Consider the following 20,613-nt stretch of genomic DNA (forward strand, 5'->3'; position numbering starts at 1 on the left):
CTTAAGAATTGAAGCAGTCGCAGCATGTACCGATGTTATTGTATATAATTCACATAGCTGTGGATCCTAAGAATTGCTTCAATGGTGAATTTTATTAATGTGTTCCTCTGGCATGAAGAATTTCTCCTCACACAAAGTCAGCATCTATTTTCCAATAATCTGGAAAGCACCCAGCACCAAGGGAAAGAACTACACTTAAGGAATCCTGTATTGAACCTTGGTCCTTCAAGGTCACTATTATCTTTCTCCCAGGTCTCTGGCTGAGGTCTTTCACATCATCTACAACTTGATACCTTCTGGAGATGCTGGTCCCCAATGGGGACCAAAGTGACTTACACTGTTCTCCTCTCTTCCATTTTATCCACACAACAATGAGCCACAATGGCTGTTTCTCTAAATCATTCCAGTTCTCTGACTTTCAGGAGTTCCATTTGGTCTTCAGAGCTTAATTTCTAAAATAAGACCCTGGAAATCACACATTTCTAAACAGTGGTCACCTCCCGCTCTCCACCACAATATGATGGGAATGGATGCTGATTGTATTTACTGCATATATCCCAAGACACTCTTTTCTGTATTGACGTTTATAGAGCCATACAATGAGTAAATCTGTTCCCGCCCAAATTCCTCCTCCCACACCGCTATGTATCACATTGGACCTCTTTAGTTTTACAACAGATAACCACAGATTCACATTCTGCCCAAAACTATCTTCCTTCAGGTTTGTCAAAGATGTAGAGGGAATAGACTGATTGTGTTGATCTTTGTTACGGTGGGATGGGTGGTAAGTAGGAACAGCTGGGATTGTTTCATTTTTTAAAATAAATAAATAGGGTCATTTCAATAAGGTTTAAGGAGGCAATATCCAGAATGTCTGAACAAATACAAATGCCTCACAAGCATGGGCTGGAGTTATGAGATTTTTGAGGGGGCTCCCACTTTGGGGGAGGCACCAGCTGCCAAGCTTGCTCTTGAGTCCACAAATCCCTGCTGCCACAAAACATCCATCTTACTCCAACAGTACAATCCTAAGAAGAGTTACTCCAGCCTAGGCCCATTCATTTCAGTCTATCTACCCACTTAAAATCCTACCCCAAACAGCTTATGTGTGAAGTCTGCATTTCAATTCCCTATAGCAGCAAAATCATAACACAACAGAATTAACACAACAACCACAACATTTGACAAGGTTTCACCAGAATAAATACCTTTGGATCTGCTTCCCAACACTGATGCATCAGTTCCGCAAAGCTTCCAGGACAGCAGCTCGGAATGGTCAGTCTCTATAATGAATATAAGAAGTCAGACAACTCAAAAACTAGAGAACTTAATAGGATTTTAGAGGCCCTTCACTTTGTTTGCCATAATCTTCCATTTATAACAAAACATACAAACCAGACTGCTGTACGCTACATTGGATGTAAAAGAATTGTATACCATATCAATGTAGACCACTTTACCTGCATATTCAAGCAAGTGAACCAAATAATTCCCAATCCTGTCTCTCAGGGTTATTAGCAAAACAATCTTGCCTGACTTAGGGAATTCTTTTTTGGCATCAAGAAAACATGTTACAACCAGTGGTGGGATCCAAAATTTTTAGTAACAGGTTCCCATGGTGGTGGGATTCAAACTGTGGTGTAGCGCCAATGGGGCTGGGCGGGGCATGATGGGGGCGTGGCCGAGCATTCCAGGGGCAGGGCATTCCTGGGCGGGGCTGTGGCAAGGACTCAGCCACTGCGCTGGTCCTTGGGTGGAAAACGAATGCACGCAGGCGCAGGCTGCCACGCACGCCGGTGCACCTCCTGCTAGACTGCTTCAAGTTCTGCGCGCTACTGCTGAGAGGAGGGGCGTAACTAAGGCAAAAATCACGTGGCAAAATCACCAATTAGTAACCCCCTCTCGGCACATACAAATAATTAGTAACCTACTCTCGGGAACCTGTGAGAACCTGCTGGATCCCACCTCTGGTTACACCCATTTCCCAAGTTACATTCATGACGTGGCTGAACTATACTGTGTGACATGTCTGAATGTGACCAAGACCAATTCTAACCACTTTAGAGGTCTGTGAATGTAGTGATCTGTGAATGTAACATGTGAACTGGGTCTTAAATGCTGAATGTGAAACAAAACTACCCAGCAAACCTAACTCAGCCCAGCATACTTTCTCTAGTTGTACAATCCTTGAAAATGGAAGAAAAACTCAAGAGATCTTAAGTGAAGAAATTCTTTTTTGATTGCAGAATTAAAAGTACTGAAACAAAACCATGCTTCCTAAATAGATTCACCTCTGTGTGAAACCCTGGGAATCTGCTATTTTATACCTTTAGCAGCAAAAGTTCTTCTGTTCTACTGGCTCTTATATTCACAGTACAACTCTCCACAACAGTATCAAGAACCTTGACTCCCAACAATGTATTTTTTCAAGTACATTTTTTCAAGAACACGGCCATACAACCTGGAAAACCCACAGTATCCTAGTGATTCCATCCGTGACAATATTTTTGGTAAATGTTGGCATCCCTGTAACTATTCTAAGATATTCTTTGCAGCTGCTCGAGCAATTTCACCCTTCTATTTATTGTGCATGTCATGTAAGTTCTCACCAAATTTTGCACCAAATTTTGTACTAATATTTCCCCATGCATATTCGTTATCTAAATGAAAGTGCAAAGTCAATGTATAATAATTCTGATCTAACATTTGGGCAGAGTAGGTTGAAAATTCTATTCGTCAAAAATGACACTGTGAAATAAATACAATTGTTTCCGAGAGTTGGGGACTGTTCAAGGAATTATGGCTCTTAAGCTGCAGAGTTTTCCAGAAATTCAGAAGCAGTATTACAGAGTTATCAGTGCTCATGATACACATGCTCCTTTTGTTCTTCATATCATAGTCACTGATTAAACCAGTTGTAAAGATTATTTTTATCCTGGAATCACTAAAATATGTCACAAAAGAATGTCTAATACTGCTGCAACACACTGCATTCTGTTAGGACTCTGATTTATTCGGCTATTGGATTGTTCTTGTAACTTACTTTCCCATCCTACACTTAGAATATTTTTGGAACTTACTTAAAAGGATTTTTTTTTAAATGCTAGAAAGTGAAATTGGGAACCTGCTTGAGGTCAATCAATCTCAAAACATTCTTGCATTGGAGTTACTCCTCAGAAAACAAATACGTCAAAGTTATTTTTGTTTTGCTCTTGAAGTCTGTATGCTGGATTAAGACTAGTGCTATCGTGGAAACAAGGGTCTTTGTGTATATGTGTCTGTGTGTGTATACATACATACACACATGCGTATATGCTAAGACTGTTGGTAGAAAAATCCAATGCAGAATTATACTGTCCTGTAGTACAACACAATCTTATCTTTTAAAATCACCTGAAATCAGTATCAATTAATAAGTCACCCTTCATATTTCACTTACTGAGGGACTGATGAGCTAAAAACTACTTTATACCAATAAGTCCAGGATTCTCTTCCCCTGAAGCTCACTTTTAAAGGCTCTCTTTTAGGTGCTCAGCCAAAACATTTCTGTTCATCCAGGCTTTTAATTAACGGACTGATCTTTTAACACTATTTACTTAAGAAAACATTATTCTAAGCTGCCAACTGTCTGTTTTTATGGTCTATATTTTTCTGCTGGGGTGGGTTTTTAATGTTTTGTTTTTATTAGTTTTATTTTATAAGCAGTCTTGGAGAAGCAGCAAAAATGCTTTCCAAATGAATGAATGAATGAATGAATGAATGAATGAATGAATGAATGAATGAATGAATGAATGAATGAATGAATGAATGAATAAGAAAGTGTTCCAAAATGGCTGGCGTCTAAGTAGCAACAGAAGAATGAAAGAAAGCTTTCATATTAAAAATACTGACAGAAGACTGAAAAACCAACAAATAATTGGAGAGGAATACCTAGTGACAGAAACCCAAATATGGTGTCCAAAGCAATAACTATACTTCCTGATTCTACCTACAACATGCTCCTATATATGACAATCCAACTAAGAACTTTTCAGTATCAGGTTAATATTAAGCTTTTTGTTTGTAGGTTTGTTTGGAATCCCAGAAACATGGAATAGATTTACAAACTGAACTAATTACAGGAAACAGGGAAATCCAGAATACGTTACTGTAAAATATATCTGTCCACCCAACTTGCTGTAATGCAGCTGTTCTGACATGCATTGCTCTTTGCAAGAGACAAATTAAGCTGCACAAATGGATGACCATGTCAAAGTAATGAGATCTGCTACGAGTACTATAGATGTGTGTAGTCTGTACCAAAAGGATTTTCAAGAAGTCTATTTGGCATAAACAAAGTGGCCCTGACACTTGATACTCGGTCAAGTCATTTGCCTAAAAATACAACTGATAGTCTAGCAATGGCATTTGTCTGTAATCCTCACTATTCCAGGAGATGGAAACTGCGATACTAAAAGACACGTAATCATCACTTACGTCCGTCTTACTTGAACAGAATGTTATTTGTCAGGTAATATATAGGTAGCAGGTCCTAAGAGTGTCAAACTCTAATAAAAGTGACATTGCTCTGTCGCAATTTGATGTTAGATAATGACATCTCTAACATTAACTTTTCTACTTAAGACTGTGTTTCTTTTTTTAAAAAAAACGTTCCAAGTACCAAGAAAATTTCGAAAAATGAAAGCGTGGAGGAGAGTCTATACAGGTTCTTTGACAGTTTAATCCTAAACAAAGCTATACCCTTCTAAATCCCCTGAAGTCAATAAGTTTAGATGGGTGTTAACTTTTCTCAGGGCTTTATTTTAAAGTCACTATTTCATTTAAGGGCCAGGGTGGTGCAACCAATCTTGGACTGAGGAAATCTGGGTTCAAGTTTTTAGCCAGTAAGTTTATCAGGTAGCTTTAGCCATATAGTCTCTCTAATATATCCACACAATGAATGTGTCAATGATAAAAATGCTTTGCATTTTTCATGTAATAAGGGGTAACTTCTATTCTCCTTGGTGATCTGATGAGTCCAGCCTGGGATACAATGTTCAATTATACACTTCTTTGCTGGTTAAATTAAACATAGTTTGCAGCATTAAAACTAGAGGGAAGTTGGGTTGCAGTTGCTACAATATACATAACTATTGCATTAGGGTGTTTTTTTCATTTGGCAAAATCAGACATTTTATGATCTGCAATTACATTTAATTAAAAATAACCAATATGATCAACTCTGCCTTTGAATCACACTTGGTTTAATTTAAAAGACATCGGACCAACAAGTTTTATACATGTTGTGTGGACAAAAGAAACCTTAAGTCCATTTTCTAGTCCATACGTATTTTCTCTTGTATAATCCCCTAGGTTTATTAGCATATTTCCAGTTTCTCTTAAACCCTATTTCAACACTTGATTTTTTTTACAAATCAAGCACCCTTAATTAGCATTTTTATGTTTCTCCCACACGAGAGTCAAATTCAGCCCACTGTTGAGGTACACGTAAGCACTTCAAGATCCATTTCTTTCAGTGGGAGAAAGCTATGTACTGGAATCAGTGGGGATTTAAAGAGCTTAATGGTGACTGGATCGTGCCCATATTATCCACAGTAATGACATGGCCCATATAGTAGATTAACAACCATATAGTAGATTAACAACCTAAATGGTAGATATGGTAGGCCACTATACAGATTCATATATTTGAAACAGGATTTCAGACCATTGGTATATCTTGAGGATTTCCCTCTCTCGCCCCAGTATAGCCTAGCTGTGATGGCAGTGAGAGGAACAAATCAAAGCAAAAACAACAAATCTCCTGATTTTTGGACACACGCTACCTTTTTTTATTACAAAACAATTCATCGTAGGAAGTTACATGTATAAAGCTACTCTGGATTAAGGGAACGTTCTCAACAAAGTTGACTTGTTCCATAGCAATTCAAGCATATTTCAACAAATTTAAATTTCCAGCCAAACTTTTAAAAGACAAAATGTTACTCGCAAATTCGTGCAATAATATGCCACGGTGATAATTTAATTCTCACATTTAAAACATCCCAAAACAGCTTGGGAAACAAGCTGTACAAAAGAATAAAGAAGCCACTCTGCAGAAATCACCAGAGTTGCTTTTATAATGATGCCCAACCTACCAGCCTGCCTACAGAAAGATTTCCATACTTTGCCTGTGTGCGTTACAGCGGCAACCTTAATTTTTTTTAAAAAAAATGTACTTCCTGCCTTTGATATCAAGGAGCCATGTGTTCAAATATACGCTCACATGTTCAACTATCTGAAAGCCTCAATTTGTAGGAAGGAGAAGAAAAGCAAGGCTGGGGACACGGTACAAAGGGTGTTTACGCCACTGAAGTTCCTTTGAAATGGAAAGACACCGCATGAGGAAACCTGCTACTATGGCACAGCCTTACCAAGTACCAGTGAGAAGCTCATCTTCAATGTAGTGGAGAACGTAGGTGGCAAAACTGTAATTTCCCTCTTTTTAAAACTATTTTTTTCTTCTTTTATTTTTGAAATCCTCATCTAAGTGGCAGTTTCTTGTACTATAGTGACTCCTGCTGGGAGAGTTAAGTTGAAGTAGCTGAAGGTCTCTTACAGATATATCAACTCCCGGCCAGTATAAAGATGTCCTAAACGCAGGAGATGGAGTTAAACTGTTCCCCTACCTTGGACGCAATGGCTCCTTTCATCACTAAGAACAAACCCCTAGGTTTTACAATTGAGGCTGAGAAACTAGTACAGTACTTGTACAATTTTTGATCTACAGCATCACGACGTGAAGCTGCAACAATTAGATGTAAAGGGTCCATTCATGAGGAATAACATCACTTTGACCCTTTGTGTTAGCTCCTACTGCTAATCTTTCCATACGCGTGAACTTACTTTCAATTTGAAGATGAAAAAGTCTTTTGCAAAACCCCAATAGTGTTTTCTGATCTATGTACCTGAATGTAGAAACGTAGTCTTACCTCGTTTTTTTCTACTACAAGCCAAGCTACTTGTAATCCTTCCAAGCCTTTAAAGGGGACTTCCCTTGTTAGCATCTCCCAGAGAACCTGGAACAGGGGGGGGAAAAAAAAAGAATTTTTATTTCTGTACTTTGTATTTTAAATACATTATTAAATCTTGAAACATTATATGGTATCCAATCATTAAGCAACCAAATCCCATTTGCAGGAATGCAGGCAAATGTTTATATGTTAAGATCCCCATGTTAAATTCTTTTTAATATATCTCTGTGGGTTGTTTTTTTTTAATGATAAACTTTGATTTAATAATTACCAAGAGGCACCGAACAGGATTTTGTGAAATATTCAACATTACAATCTTATTTCGTTCCTCCGATGTTCAAGTTGGATGGTTGAGCAATGTCAACCGTTGCATTTCTTCTCTTCAAACTATGCTGGATAATATTGCTGAAAAATAGCTACGCTATCTACTACACCATACAAAACCTGTTTCTTAGGGACCAATCTCTAAACCTAAGGGTTTATTTCTTCCTTGGACACTTCTGTAAGAAAAACAAGAGATGCTTCGGAACATCAGGTTCTTTGTGACCAGCATTAAAAAAAATGGCTTCCACCTTCAAAAATCTTTCTGAATCAACCCAAAAGGTATCACAACAGAGAAAATGTCTACTTTTAACTATTTAACAACCATGTTCCATGTTTGGCAAAGAGAAGACTTAAAGAGAATATAACCCGCATTTTCACGAATATGGTCTCAACCTACTCCTACTGGCATGGCAGGATCTCAAGCGATTTGCATTCACATAGTGTTAATCTAGTCTATCAAAGCAAGAACCACATCATCCTTGGTTTCCATGCAGAGTATGCTGGAATTCAACCAAGAAATGTTCTTTATAATCTTGTGTACTGCTCTTCAGACTTTGCTGGACAGCTATTCTGTACTTCTATGAGTACAGGCTGTAAAATATACAGTTTACTGTGGCTAAGATAAAAAGCCCGCTCGTTCTTTTAAAGCTAATCTTGTAGTTAAGAATCCTAAGTACCCTGAAATTTGGGTGGTGTTCAAGTTGTCCATGTACCTTTTAATGGATTCTGGCCACTTCAGTGTAAAGATACAAATACACTGACAGATACTGCTTATGCTTAGAAAGTACACATTTGCAAGCTAGGTTTTCAACACCAATTGTGAACTTTATTAAAGCTTAATGTGGTTGCCCTATGTCAAGCTGGTTTGTCCCTTGTTCTCCACATTGGTTTTTTGCCAATGTTTTAAACTGGTTCCTCTACTACAAAATAAAGATTGCCTATCCTGCTTTGCTAAGTGTCTGTGTAGCTATTTGGAGGGTTTTTCCCCCTTCATATAATTAAGAACATATATCAATGCAACTGTACTACTTTGGATATATCATTTCAAAAGAGGTCAGTGAAGGCAATAGCCGCAAAGAAAGCCACCAAGAAAGGGCAAGGAAATACCAATGAAACTTTGGCATGGGATAACTCACTTCATATGTAAGTGTAATGTTTGCTTCTAATTCTACTGCAATAAAAAGAAAAAACCCAAATCCCTCAATGATCAAAAGAAACAGAATTAGAAATATACAAATATGAGCAAGTGAGCAGTTGGAGATGAAGCCATATTTGTTTCTTTGTTTTAAACAGGAAATATAGCCAATCCCAGAACTTTAGTAACCCAAACTCATTAAAATGTGTTACAAATGTTGTGGGACACTTGGAAGACTATGGTGAAAAGGGTGGTAGAAATTCGATAAGCAAGAAGAAAACTCATTAACTGAAAGTTAATTGTTGGCTAAAATTACACTGTAAGATGGAAATAAAGTCCCTCCAGCTGTGTTGGCTATGGAACCTAGAGTTTCCCAAATACCCTGGGGCGCTTTGTCTTTCTGAACTTTGCAGTACAAGAAGTTCATTGCCTCACTGGTCTTCAACACAGCACAAACACGAAGAGGGTTACTCTAGTCTTAAGTCATTGATTTCTATGGGCTTAGACTGGAGTACCTGTGTATTGTGACTCCAATACACAAATAAACATGGATCCTTTGTATAGTATCTGTATACTTTGGTTAATATATCAGAAATAAACAAACTTGTCCGGTCATAGCATAACACCTGTTTTATACCCTGGATTAAAACAAGCTTTGCTCTCATTCACTGTAAGAATAGAGGAAAAATATGTATCCTCAGTGTAACAATGCATCCTCACAGAATTTACTTCTAAAATGACATTTATTGCAAAATCCTCCTACAATTAATATACATATACTTAAATATACAAATGCACTGGTAAAATTAATTTTGTTGAACTAATATTTAAACTGAATGTGGCTCAGTTCAACTTTGACTTCTGCACATTACCATTGTCCTATAAGTATCTTCCTGTCAGGCAGAAGAGTACATAGTACTTTCTACCAAATGCCAAAGGATATGTCTAGCTATGCAAGAAATATTTGTTAGATTTTTACAAGCAGTATCTGTTTGGAACACCAACATTTTAGATTAGGAATTATATACTGGGTCATGAGAAGCTTGCGATCTGAGGTAACTGAGTAAGTCTGCCAACTACTTAGTAAAGAGTTGAAACCCTGATTTTGAACTGATTTAACAGACATGTGTTTCCATCATTTCAGTGGAAACCACTTACAGATAAATCTTCCTGTCTACCTTTATACTCAGCCATAACCCAACTGGTTTCAGTGGGACTTACTCTCAATAGAAAGTACGTTTTATCTGCAGTCTTCAACCTCCCACCTCATAAAATTATTTGCTGGATCTCAAATTAACAAAAGTGGTGGGAGGGAGGCAAGCCGGGAAGTCAGCGAATGAAGAGGAACAAAGAAGTATAATATATTTGCTATCCCTCCTCATTTTCATTTGACCTGCTCAGAAGAGACAACTTGTGCTTGACCAAGGAAAAACTTGGACCTATAGGTTGACAGCCATATATTGTACTATGGTGGGAAAATGCACTTTCGCCTTTACGCAGTAAACAGAAGAAGAAAACAATGTAATAGTTCAATGAATACAGCCCATTCTGGCACTGGAAAGAAAGGCCATGGATTCTGCCAACAGAATGCCATTTCTCAACATCTTACTCGTTTACATTTGAAAAGGATTCTGCTCTTTGTTATCAGAATTTCAGCTGCACTTCAACGAATGAAAAGCAGATGTCTGTCTAGCACAAAAGCCACTTGCAAGTTCTCTAGATTGTGATACTAGGCTGTACAAAACCTGTATTTATAGATGAGATTGTTTTAAAGAAAATAATAAGTCACACGTTTTCCGTGATTTTATCCTTTATCTTTAAAACATACTCACTGCTGTCGTTGCTCTGTTAGGAGAAGTCAAAGATGTGCTGAAGTGGAATCTTCAATTGTTAGAGAAGTTGACCCAATGTACTTAACTGGAATGGCGGCCCAGGAGTTCAAACATGCACAAGGACATCATCGTTGCTGCACAAATACCTAGCTATGAATCAGTGTCCTGAAAGTTAATATGGTCACTAACACTGAAGTTACTAGCCGATATACAATTTATGTGGCAAATTTGTTGGAATAAACGTCATACTTTCACAAAACTTTTCTAACTCTGATACTGCTGTATTGCTTAAAATGGAGATCAAGTTAAGAAAGAGAAATCAGCCTTCCCTTTTTAATTATCTATTGTGATGATGCCTATTTACAACGGATCCAAAGTGTGATAAATTTTACATGAGAAACTTACGCACACACTTGTACTTGAATGGCTCTTCTCTAGAGGTATAGATTTCACCTCACCATGAGCGACTGAGGTTGAGAAAGCATTAAGAAGCATTTGCATCATGTACCATCTTAGTCTAAGGGTGCATCTATCAGCCTTTATGAATGGTACTCCCCATTACAACGACTTATTTATAGGTGATGAGTGTGGACTTTACGCTCTTAATATTTATACACCAAAACCTCAACATTCCCCTTTATGCAAACAGAAGGGAATATCTAATTCCCAAAGCATCCTCAGGAGCCCTGCTTCAAGTGCTCCCACTTTCTGAGAGTAGCTGGGGAGAACTTAAGAGAAGGCCTTCTTGGTCATGACACCAAAGATCTGGAACTCTCTCTCTAGGGAGCTTCATCAGCCCTATTCTGTTGCACTATTCTGCCAACAGGTGATGACTTTTTCGTTTCATTTGGCATTCTTCAATGATTGTTTTAATGATGTGTGTTGTGGGTTAACTTTAAGTTTTAAAATGTAATTTTATCATGTACATTTTAAACCTGTAAGGGCCGAAAGCTGGATAAGAATTGATGGTGATGCTGATGATAATCTATAAAGTATAAAGTGATGATAATCTATAAAGATAATCTATAAAGATGATAATCTATCACATCCTGCACGTGAGCTCCCAAAGGCACCTGGTGGGCCACTGCGAGTAGCAGAGTGCTGGGCTAGATGGACTCTGGTCTGATCCAGCAGGCTAGTTCTTATGTTCTTAAGTACCTATTTAATTAAGTGGGATTTTTCAAGCCCTAGATATTGAACTTGCTAGTACAGTGAAAAGAAGGGTGTGGAGAAATGTCCAAATGGGTTAAGTGAAACAGACCCAACTGACACTACACAGTCCGTACCAAAAAAAGGGGGGGGGGAATTAAGAATGGTATGTAAATATTTAGGTGGGAGAAAAAGCACAAAAAGACTCCATGTGGATGCATGTATGTCAGGCACATACTTTCTGTAGTACATAACACACACTGAATGCTTCATACATCTGGAAGAATATCTAAGATATGAATCCTTCTTGTCTTTGTTCCTGATGTCCGACTAAGCCTATGCAAAACTAAGAGTTATTTTGTTAAATATGTTTGGCAGGTCATGGGCTGTAGAGTAACAAGCTACTCACCACACCGTATGAATAGGTGTCACACGTTTCTGACACGGGAAGACTCTGGATAACCTCTGGAGCCATCCAAGGAAAGGTACCAACTAGGGACATGTGTGTTGTGTGGGAATGGAACCTTGAGGCACCAAAGTCACAGATCTAGAGAAAACAGTACACAGTACACAGCTGAGTAAAACGATCAACAGCATTCAGCAGTATAAAAATCCTTTATACATTACTGAAATATTCCTACCTTTAATACTCCATCTCCTGCAATAACCACTGGAAATAAAGAAACAACAGATAATGGCATTACAAAGATAAACAAACTATTTACATCCCATTAAAAAATTCCACCATGACAGTGGACGGGGATATACTTTCAAGCAAATCACTTCTCAGATTGGAACGGCTGGCATTAAATTGCACCTGCCCCCTAACTAGATCACACTGAGTTGACTGTGACTACCACAGAAAGAGGTCTTGGGATAATGGTGGAAACCTCCCTGAAAAAGTCTGCTTAGTGTGTTATGAAAGAGGGAAAATATTCAATTTTTGGTTTAACTGGGGGAAATAATTAAAAATTAACCAACCGCAAATTAAAATGCTATTATATAAATCTATAGTGAGTCACATTTGGAAGAGTGACACAAGATACCACAGAACTGGAAAAGGGGCAGAAGTATGATATAACTAAAATGGCAAAGGGATGAAGCGTCCTTCTTAAGGGAAGGCATCGAGGGCATTTTTAGGTTAGAGAAAAAATAATTAAGAATGATAAAAAGTTCACGAAATGATGGATATGACAAGAAAGAGGGCTACAAGAAATTATTCTTCTGCTCTTAAAATATTACAATTAGAGGTTCCTCAGTTGATTGACTATAAGTACGACACAGAAAAAAATAAGTCACTCTTTATACACCGCTTAATTATATTACGAAATACTTAACTGCAATATATAATGACAGTCGCTAGCTTAGATGACTTTAAAATGGGATAATAATGAACAGGGTCCATGTTAGTCATGACAGTTCAATGTAACATTGCCATACATAACCAGTATACCTTTGAACAGATACTAGGGACAAGCAACAGCTGAATGGCTGTTATGTTCATGTCCTGATTTTGCCTTGTTACCTAATGTGCTTGCAGCACTAGCAACTTAATAATTTGTTCTTGCTCTATAATTTACTTTAATTTATACCTTTGACACTGATGTTGTAGAAACTAATATCCAGTTTAAACATAATGAATATTTATTTTGCTCTCATTATTTTGTCCATGTCAATGCCTGTTTCCAACTCTACAGGTTTTTCAAAGACAAATTTGTGAAAAAAATATATATTTGTAAAAAGCTTCCCAGTTGTTAGCTGTTGGAATTATCCATCCTACAACTTGTTCTATTCTTATGTCAGAAAAAGTTTTTGAGATTATTCCTCGAAATTCTAGAATGTTCACCGGTAAACTCCTAAAAACTGTGACACCCATCTGATACTTGACAAGTAAACTTCACGCCCGCCTGCCAACAAAATAAGATATATTTTACACATAGGTGAGGGAGATAGGAAGTGGATTTTGGATTTCCCTAGTCATAAACATCACCCAAGAAAAAAAAAGCACAAATAAAAAACTAGGTGACAATAAAAACAATATTCAACAATGTCACCATTATGAAAAAAACTTTTCTGTTAACTTCGGGCATACCCCGCTTGGCAAACTTGCATAAGGAAATTTGCTTTTGTCAAACAGTCACAAAGTGACAACATGAGTTGCAACTACAAATTACAGACATGTGGAAAACTGCGGACCTTAGAGCTACTCCACATCTGAAGCACAAACCCTAAGAAATAACCAAAGTTGTTTTCTGAACTTTTAAGCAGTCGTATAGCAAAATGGATCTACAGATATGTCAAGAAAACCGCAGTGCAGTATTCATTGACATGATGTTGCAAATTCCTTGCTGCTTGCGGTAGCGTAAAAGAGTAAAAGCACAGCACACGGAAGGTGCTAACAGATTATCTTGTTCTCTACTCTATATAATTAGTAGGCCACTAATTAAAGTTAATGGAGGAAATTCTCATAACCCTTTCTCCAGCTCATCAGATGCATCTGTCTACAAATTCAGGATGCATAATGAAATTGTCTAAGCCTGTCACAGAGAGAAGTTGACGAAATTTTAACGAAGACTCTCAAAAGTTCTTTCTCACAAACATGTTCTTGGTCTCTAGCTGTTCTACTTCAGATCAATAGTGAAGAAATCCTGACTGTGATTTATGAGTCAGTAAGTATGACACTAATCACCATCGTCCTGTTAAAAATAACAAAATAATGTGAGAGTTCAAGAAAAATGTATAAAATACACCCTCTATAGTCCTAATTCAGAGGAAATGAATGATAAAACTTCTGAAGAAACATATTGTAATTTTTAGCCATGACCTGGAGGGATTTACAAGACACACAACCAAATGCTTCTCTGAGCAACACTGCAGAAGGATAAATTGGAAGGAAAGGTAAGTTTTCTTGGAGGACAAATAGAGTAAAAGGTAAATTAAATCAGGAGAAATTATTATTATTATTCTGCCGTCTGAATAGCGCTAAGGACACATTTTAGCTAGTGTCTGATTTGCGTTCTTCTGCTTCCTAGCATTAACAGTAAACCCACAATGCAGCAAAGCACAACACATACATTCTTGGCTGTATTACCATTTCGGGATTTCAGATCTCTGTGTATTACTTTGACCGGAGCCTCCAGATGCAAATAATGCATTCCTAAAAAGGACAAGGGACAATAATAAATAAAATGAGCATTTATTAGAATTACTATATAATTATAATATTATGATATTACGATCTATTACTTAAGTACTGGGATCTTGTTCACATAACAACTGTAAGTAAGCTGGCTCTAGTAAACTCTCGATGAATCCCCTCTTATTGCAGTGAGACCAATCAGTGAACAGTCCTACAATGTACAATCCAATGCAAATGTATAGATGGAAGTATATGTACACTTAATATAGAATAAGAATAAGAGGAGGAGGAGGAGGAGGAGGAGGAGGAATTTGGATTTATACCCCACCTATCTCTCCTGTACAGAGACTCAAGGTGTTGGTGTGTTTTCCGGGCTGTGTGGCCATGGTCTGGTGGATCTTGTTCCTAACGTTTTGCCTGCATCTGTGGCTGGCATCTTCAGAGATGTATCACAGAAGGGAGTCTGTTACACACTGTGCTCCCTCTGTGATACACCTCTGTGATAACAGACTTCCCTCTGTGATACACCTCTGAAGATGCCAGCCACAGATGCAGGCGAAACGTTAGGAACAAGATCCACCAGACCATGGCCACACAACCTGGAAAATACACCAGGACCTGTTGAATCCGGCCGTGAAAGTCTTCGACAATACACAGACTCAAGGTGGATTACAAGCTCCTTTCCCTTCTTCTCCCCACAACAGACACCTTGTGAGGTAGGTTGGGGTTAGAGAGGTCCAAAGAACTGTACCAGCCCAAGGTCACCAAGCAGGAATGTGGGAGTGCGGAAACACATCTGCTTCACCAGATAAGCCTCTGCCACTCAGGTGGAGGAGTGGAGAATCAAACCCGGCTGGTGGTGGGTTTGCTGATTGATTGATTTGATTTCTATGCTACTCTCCCAGGTCATGACCAGCTCAGAGCAGGTAACATCAATAGTATACATCACAATAAATTCATCAACACTCAAAACGCAACAATAAAATAACCTAGCAATAAAATGAAAGGATAACAGAAAAAATTAGTTATTGTAAGTGCTAAATGTTTGTAACAGAAACAGATATCTTCTACAGGACCTTCTGTATCTGATTGTTCAAGGAAGGCAAACAAACTATAAGATATCAAGGTTGGGTGTGAACATAAGCCCTTTATAAATTATTTGTTGTCTACCTAATGTTGTAAATTGATGCCTTTTACCTTTAGCTATATCAATTGCCCAGGTCATTATATGATCCATATCCATCTCTTCACTTCTGTTGCTATTAATATAGTCATACAGTGATCCAGCAGAAGCATATTCTGTTAAATAAATAAAAACAAAATAAATTTCTTATTAGATTTACATTTTGCTCTTCTAGCAAAAAAAAATTCAGAGCTGTTTACAAAACAAAATAAACTAACAACCATATTCCATGTATAGCAGCTGCTGGGACTCCTTGAAGTAATTTTAATAGCTTACTTCACTGTAGTCCAAAGCATAACCAGATCAGTCACATACCAGACTTCCATGACCTCATATCAAGATACCTTTCCCATTCTCATCATGCTGGCAAACCAAAGTATTTCAAACTAATCTTCCACAATTTTCTCCACCTAAACTACATTCTAACAATTTGATCCCTAGGACACTTTCTAGGAATAAACTCAATTGAATAGACCTGCTTAGGATAGCTCTCTAAATTGACTACCCCAAGAAAGACCATCCCTATGTCAAGAGAGTATTAAGATTATCCAAACCTGCTCATGTAATAACTACTGACTACAGGTCTATTGACTTCCCACTCAATGTGAGGCATTTGCGCACAGTAAAAAAAGCCAGGTTCATGCACATCTCAGCTTAAACGGAGCTTCTTGTGTTTTTGACCCCTAGAGATCTAAACCAGCTTCAAGCCTATTCCACCCTCACAGCTCTCAAAGAAAGGAACTCTGGGAACTCCAGTTCTGTACAGGAGCAAAAAAAACAAACCCTATAGTAAAGAATTCTTACCCTCAGAAAATAATTATTTTTGCTGTCAAACCTAATTGACCCAGAACTTGAAAACTAATTTGGCAAGCTGAAGAGCTCTCAGTACTATGTACAAGCTGACCTCTCCAAGCATTCTACAGAGATCACCCGTTGATGGCAACTCAGCTATACCTATACGTCCAAAGATATTGCTCACTGAAAGAAACAGAATCTTAAACACATCCATTCTCCTCCTCAGCCACAATACTGGATGTTAAATTTGTAGAAAAAAAAGCTGACCTCAAGTTTCACCAAAGGGGAAAAAACTTACTATGCTCCAAACAAGCTTGTGGCACAAATAAACGTTTATTGGTAAAGGGTGATCTCTGGTCTTTCTAGTGTGGTCTGTAAGGTATTCCCATTAATAAGGACTGCTGCAGCCTCCAAGTATTAAGTTTGGCCAGTTCTAATATATTACCCATATTAGCAACAGATGTAACAGTAGGGATTTGTTTCCAAAGATAAATGTCAAAGTCCATAACATTTCAACTTCCCTCCCCCACAAAAAGTGAGAGAGAGACTACACCTGCAACTTCATAGAATGCACTACACATGACGAATATAATGATCACTGCCAGTGTTCTAGAAAATGGAATTAAAATATCAAAGTCTGCAAGCATTTTTTTCAGGCATATTTTGATCTGCTGAAGTTTAGTCGCACATCCTGCTTTCCAGGAGCCAGGGAGAGGACAGGGCTTCCAGTGGGGATTTATGGAGAGTTGATGCCTTTGCATACTGCAGAGGATCTTCATGGCTAGATCGCCAGCTGGGAGATGTAAATCACTCTAAACGTTAAGCACAACTAGTCCTCATTTCTTTCCTACTGGAGGATAATTAATCTTGAAGATAAAGATACATTTCATCTGTTCTGAAGACAAGCAGTGAGATAAACCTTTTCTCTGGGAAACTATAAATCAAGATGGAACTTTAAAAGGGGAAGGAAGAACTTAAAATAATTTTGCAAGAAGTGGAAGAAAGGAAGAAAGCAAGAAAGGGTATCCCCCTATTTTTGAAATAATGTGGGGTTTTTTCTTTTGTGATGAAAGTGCCTTTGAAATAAAATTGCTATGGGTACTGTTTAAACCATTATTTTTTTAAAAATCCACCAGGGAGGTATCCCTTTTTTTGTTGTTCTAGGGCGAACACAGAATGAACCCAGTATCATGGGGAATCCTAACCCCCCGTGATTCTCCCATTTGTGCTGTCAGCCAATCACGGCTAAGTGTCTTGGGCATGTGCAGAATGGGAGACTCACGGCGGGCAGAAACACTCCTTTTTATTTTTTCTTCTTACATACGAAGCCACAACCATGCAATCAATGAGCGCACGTTTATGCACTGTTTCTAGCTCCGTAGACCACTGCTTTGTGACAATGTAGCTACATAGTTCTTACGTTAAAAAAAAACCAAAAAAGGAATGCACGTTCCTGCCCTAAAGCAACAGCCAATTGGGAATGAGGAGCAGAAGAGGCACCAAGGTGATCCTAGCTTCTGAGCACGGTTCCAACATGAGACCTCAGCTGGCGTGGGGAGTGGGATCAACTAGGTACTGTAATTCAATCCTAGAATGATTCTGCCTGTGGGGAATCGACCCTAGAGAGGGATTGTGCATCAAATTGTCCTTGATGAAGTAATCCAGAGGTAAACGAATTTTTACAAATAACACCTGGAACAAACACTTCTTCTGCTCCAAGGACTCTTCATCACCATCACCACTTCTGGCATTCACTGAAGGTGAAAGTGCCTTAAATACCTTTCACTCTATAAGCACTGCAGAAATCAGTGAAATGTAACAGCATTATTAATGCCAGAAGAGCCTAGTTTCTGCTTTCAAGAGCACCCAACTTGCTGCTCTTAAAATGATCTCCAGTTAATAGAGGTAACATGTTAGACCTCTAAATATGGAAATACAGTGACCAGCCAAAAATAGTTTTTATACAAGATCTATTACTGGCAGTATTAATATAAGAAAGAGTAGCAACATTAATACACCAAATTAATTATGACATCATAAAAGGCTTCTGATTGCAAAAGTTGCTTAGCAAGCAGCACACTGGCTCTTCTCAACTAAAAGAAATGCCTAGGCATGTCTCAGAAGAGGAAATCTCTGAATCTAAAACAAACCAAGAAAAGAAAAAAGGAAATGTAACTCACCTGTAACTATGCCATAGTTGGGGGGTTCGATAACAGCTCCATAAAACTGAATGATGTTTCTGTGGCTGAGTACGCTGAGTATCTCTGCCTGTTTAAAATCCAAAGGAAGTATTAGATGTGAATACAAAAGATATTCATGAAGACATAAATCAAACTTCCATGGATGAGTCATACATAATTCATCAATACAGCAGAAATGCCTGCTTGGAAATCTTTTCTGAGAAAGTAAAGGCAACTTCATACAAATCGGACTCTTAACCACTGACGTGTTTAGGGCGGTGCCAGCCAGGGCCTGATTGCCTCCAGGCATTACTTGCTTAGGGGCGCTTAGGCTGCCCCTTTGTAAAATAAGCCACTGCCGCTTGGAGGGCTGGTCCACCCACCATTAAGAAGAAATGGGTAGACTTGACTGGTGCAGAGGTCAGGTCTACCAGTTCTTCTTACTAGCAGGTCGACCAGCCCTCTGGAGAGCTGATCTACCCACAGTTAAAAGGAATGGGTAGACCCAGCTGCTGAAGAGATGGTCTTCCAAGATGGCAAAGACTTGTCAGATGGGAAGGGGGCACAATTTCAGTGCTTGCCCTGGGAACCTTTTTCTGTAGAAATGCCCCTGGTCCTAACCATTCTCAGGTTAAAAGATGTCATAATGGCCCTAGAAAAATATACTTATCTAGGGTTCTTGATTATGGTGGTACTTTTTACAGCTGCTGCCTGTCATTGAAACTGGAGAAGTTTCATAACCCACACAGCTTCAGTTCATACACTATGCTTCTCCCCACAACAGCATAGTTAATCTACCAGTACTAATCATTTACTTTTCTACCAGTGTCTTTAAAATTCTGAGCACATTGGCAAAAGAAATTTGATTTATTTTCTAGAGCAAGTTCTTTTCCTGGAGGGTATTTTCCTGGAGAGTATGAGGATATTTTTGCCTTCTGTCTAATAATTCCACAATTAATCCTTATGCAAAATTGTATTGCATGAATATCAATAGTCTTTGATTTGATTTTCAGTAGGCTGTCAGACAAAAAAAAGTAAGTATTTTTCTAGGCAAATTAAGGACAAATATTTTCAAACTGTAGTTGTGTATACAGAGGGGAAAGTTACATAACCTTTCCACAAGAGAAAAAGTCTGTTTTCAAAAAGCTTGTATGATTTTGATTCAGCAACTGCAACTAAAGACAGCTTTAACTTTGGAGATTAGTTAGGGAAGGAGGTAGTGGGATCCATTCCATTAAAGGCGAGTCTTCCTCGAACACAAGAAACCTTTCACTAGCTCAGGTGGAAGAAGTGTGCTCCTTGCATTCAAAGAGGATTCTACCATGTATGAAACAAAACCTTCCAATCCACTCATAAACATTTTAATGCCACACGGGAACAGGATTTCTGACCATTTTAAATAGAATTTCAATCCAGATTTTACCAGATTTGATTGTAGCATGTACATTCAAATTTCTGGTCCCAGTGATTTCTTTGAATGCATTGGAATGAGTAAACAACATATTTAAGCATAGAATGGTCAGTCACAGTTTTTAGGGGCCAGGGCTCTGCATACATAAACATCACTGAAAAATTCCTACAGGTTTGAACATAGTTCTTCCGTATTTTTTTAAAGAACCCCAAAGATGAATTCGACTTGCAGCTAAATTCAATATATAATATCTACTTAATTTTTAATATCTACTGCTTAATATTTAATATCTTCTAAATATCTACTTAATATTTTTATTGATGCTCTTTTTAAAAAGAAATTATTTGCTTTTATTGCTTTGCTGAAGATATTGTAAGTCACTTTGCGCAAGCATCTTAAATAAATGAATATATTAAGGGTGGCCTATCTTTGAAATAAAGACTATTGATAAC

The 20,613-nt window shown here is 38.0% G+C and overlaps 1 protein-coding gene across 2 annotated transcripts in view; it reads right to left on the reverse strand.

Moving 5' to 3' along the window:
• The window catches only part of MAP3K20 (mitogen-activated protein kinase kinase kinase 20), a 132,712-nt gene that overhangs the window by 62,703 nt on the left and 49,396 nt on the right, over positions 1–20,613 (reverse strand). For both annotated transcript variants that reach the window (XM_048484851.1, XM_048484852.1), the window contains exons 3-9: positions 18,751–18,838; positions 15,790–15,891; positions 14,545–14,610; positions 12,095–12,123; positions 11,863–12,000; positions 6,972–7,058; positions 1,209–1,283 (exon numbers count right to left, since the gene is read on the reverse strand). In XM_048484851.1, the coding sequence (XP_048340808.1) occupies positions 1,209–1,283; positions 6,972–7,058; positions 11,863–12,000; positions 12,095–12,123; positions 14,545–14,610; positions 15,790–15,891; positions 18,751–18,838 (585 nt within the window). The remainder of the gene's footprint in view (positions 1–1,208; positions 1,284–6,971; positions 7,059–11,862; positions 12,001–12,094; positions 12,124–14,544; positions 14,611–15,789; positions 15,892–18,750; positions 18,839–20,613) is intronic.

Source organism: Sphaerodactylus townsendi, linkage group LG02 (genome assembly GCF_021028975.2).
Source record: "Sphaerodactylus townsendi isolate TG3544 linkage group LG02, MPM_Stown_v2.3, whole genome shotgun sequence".
NCBI lineage: Eukaryota > Metazoa > Chordata > Lepidosauria > Squamata > Sphaerodactylidae > Sphaerodactylus > Sphaerodactylus townsendi.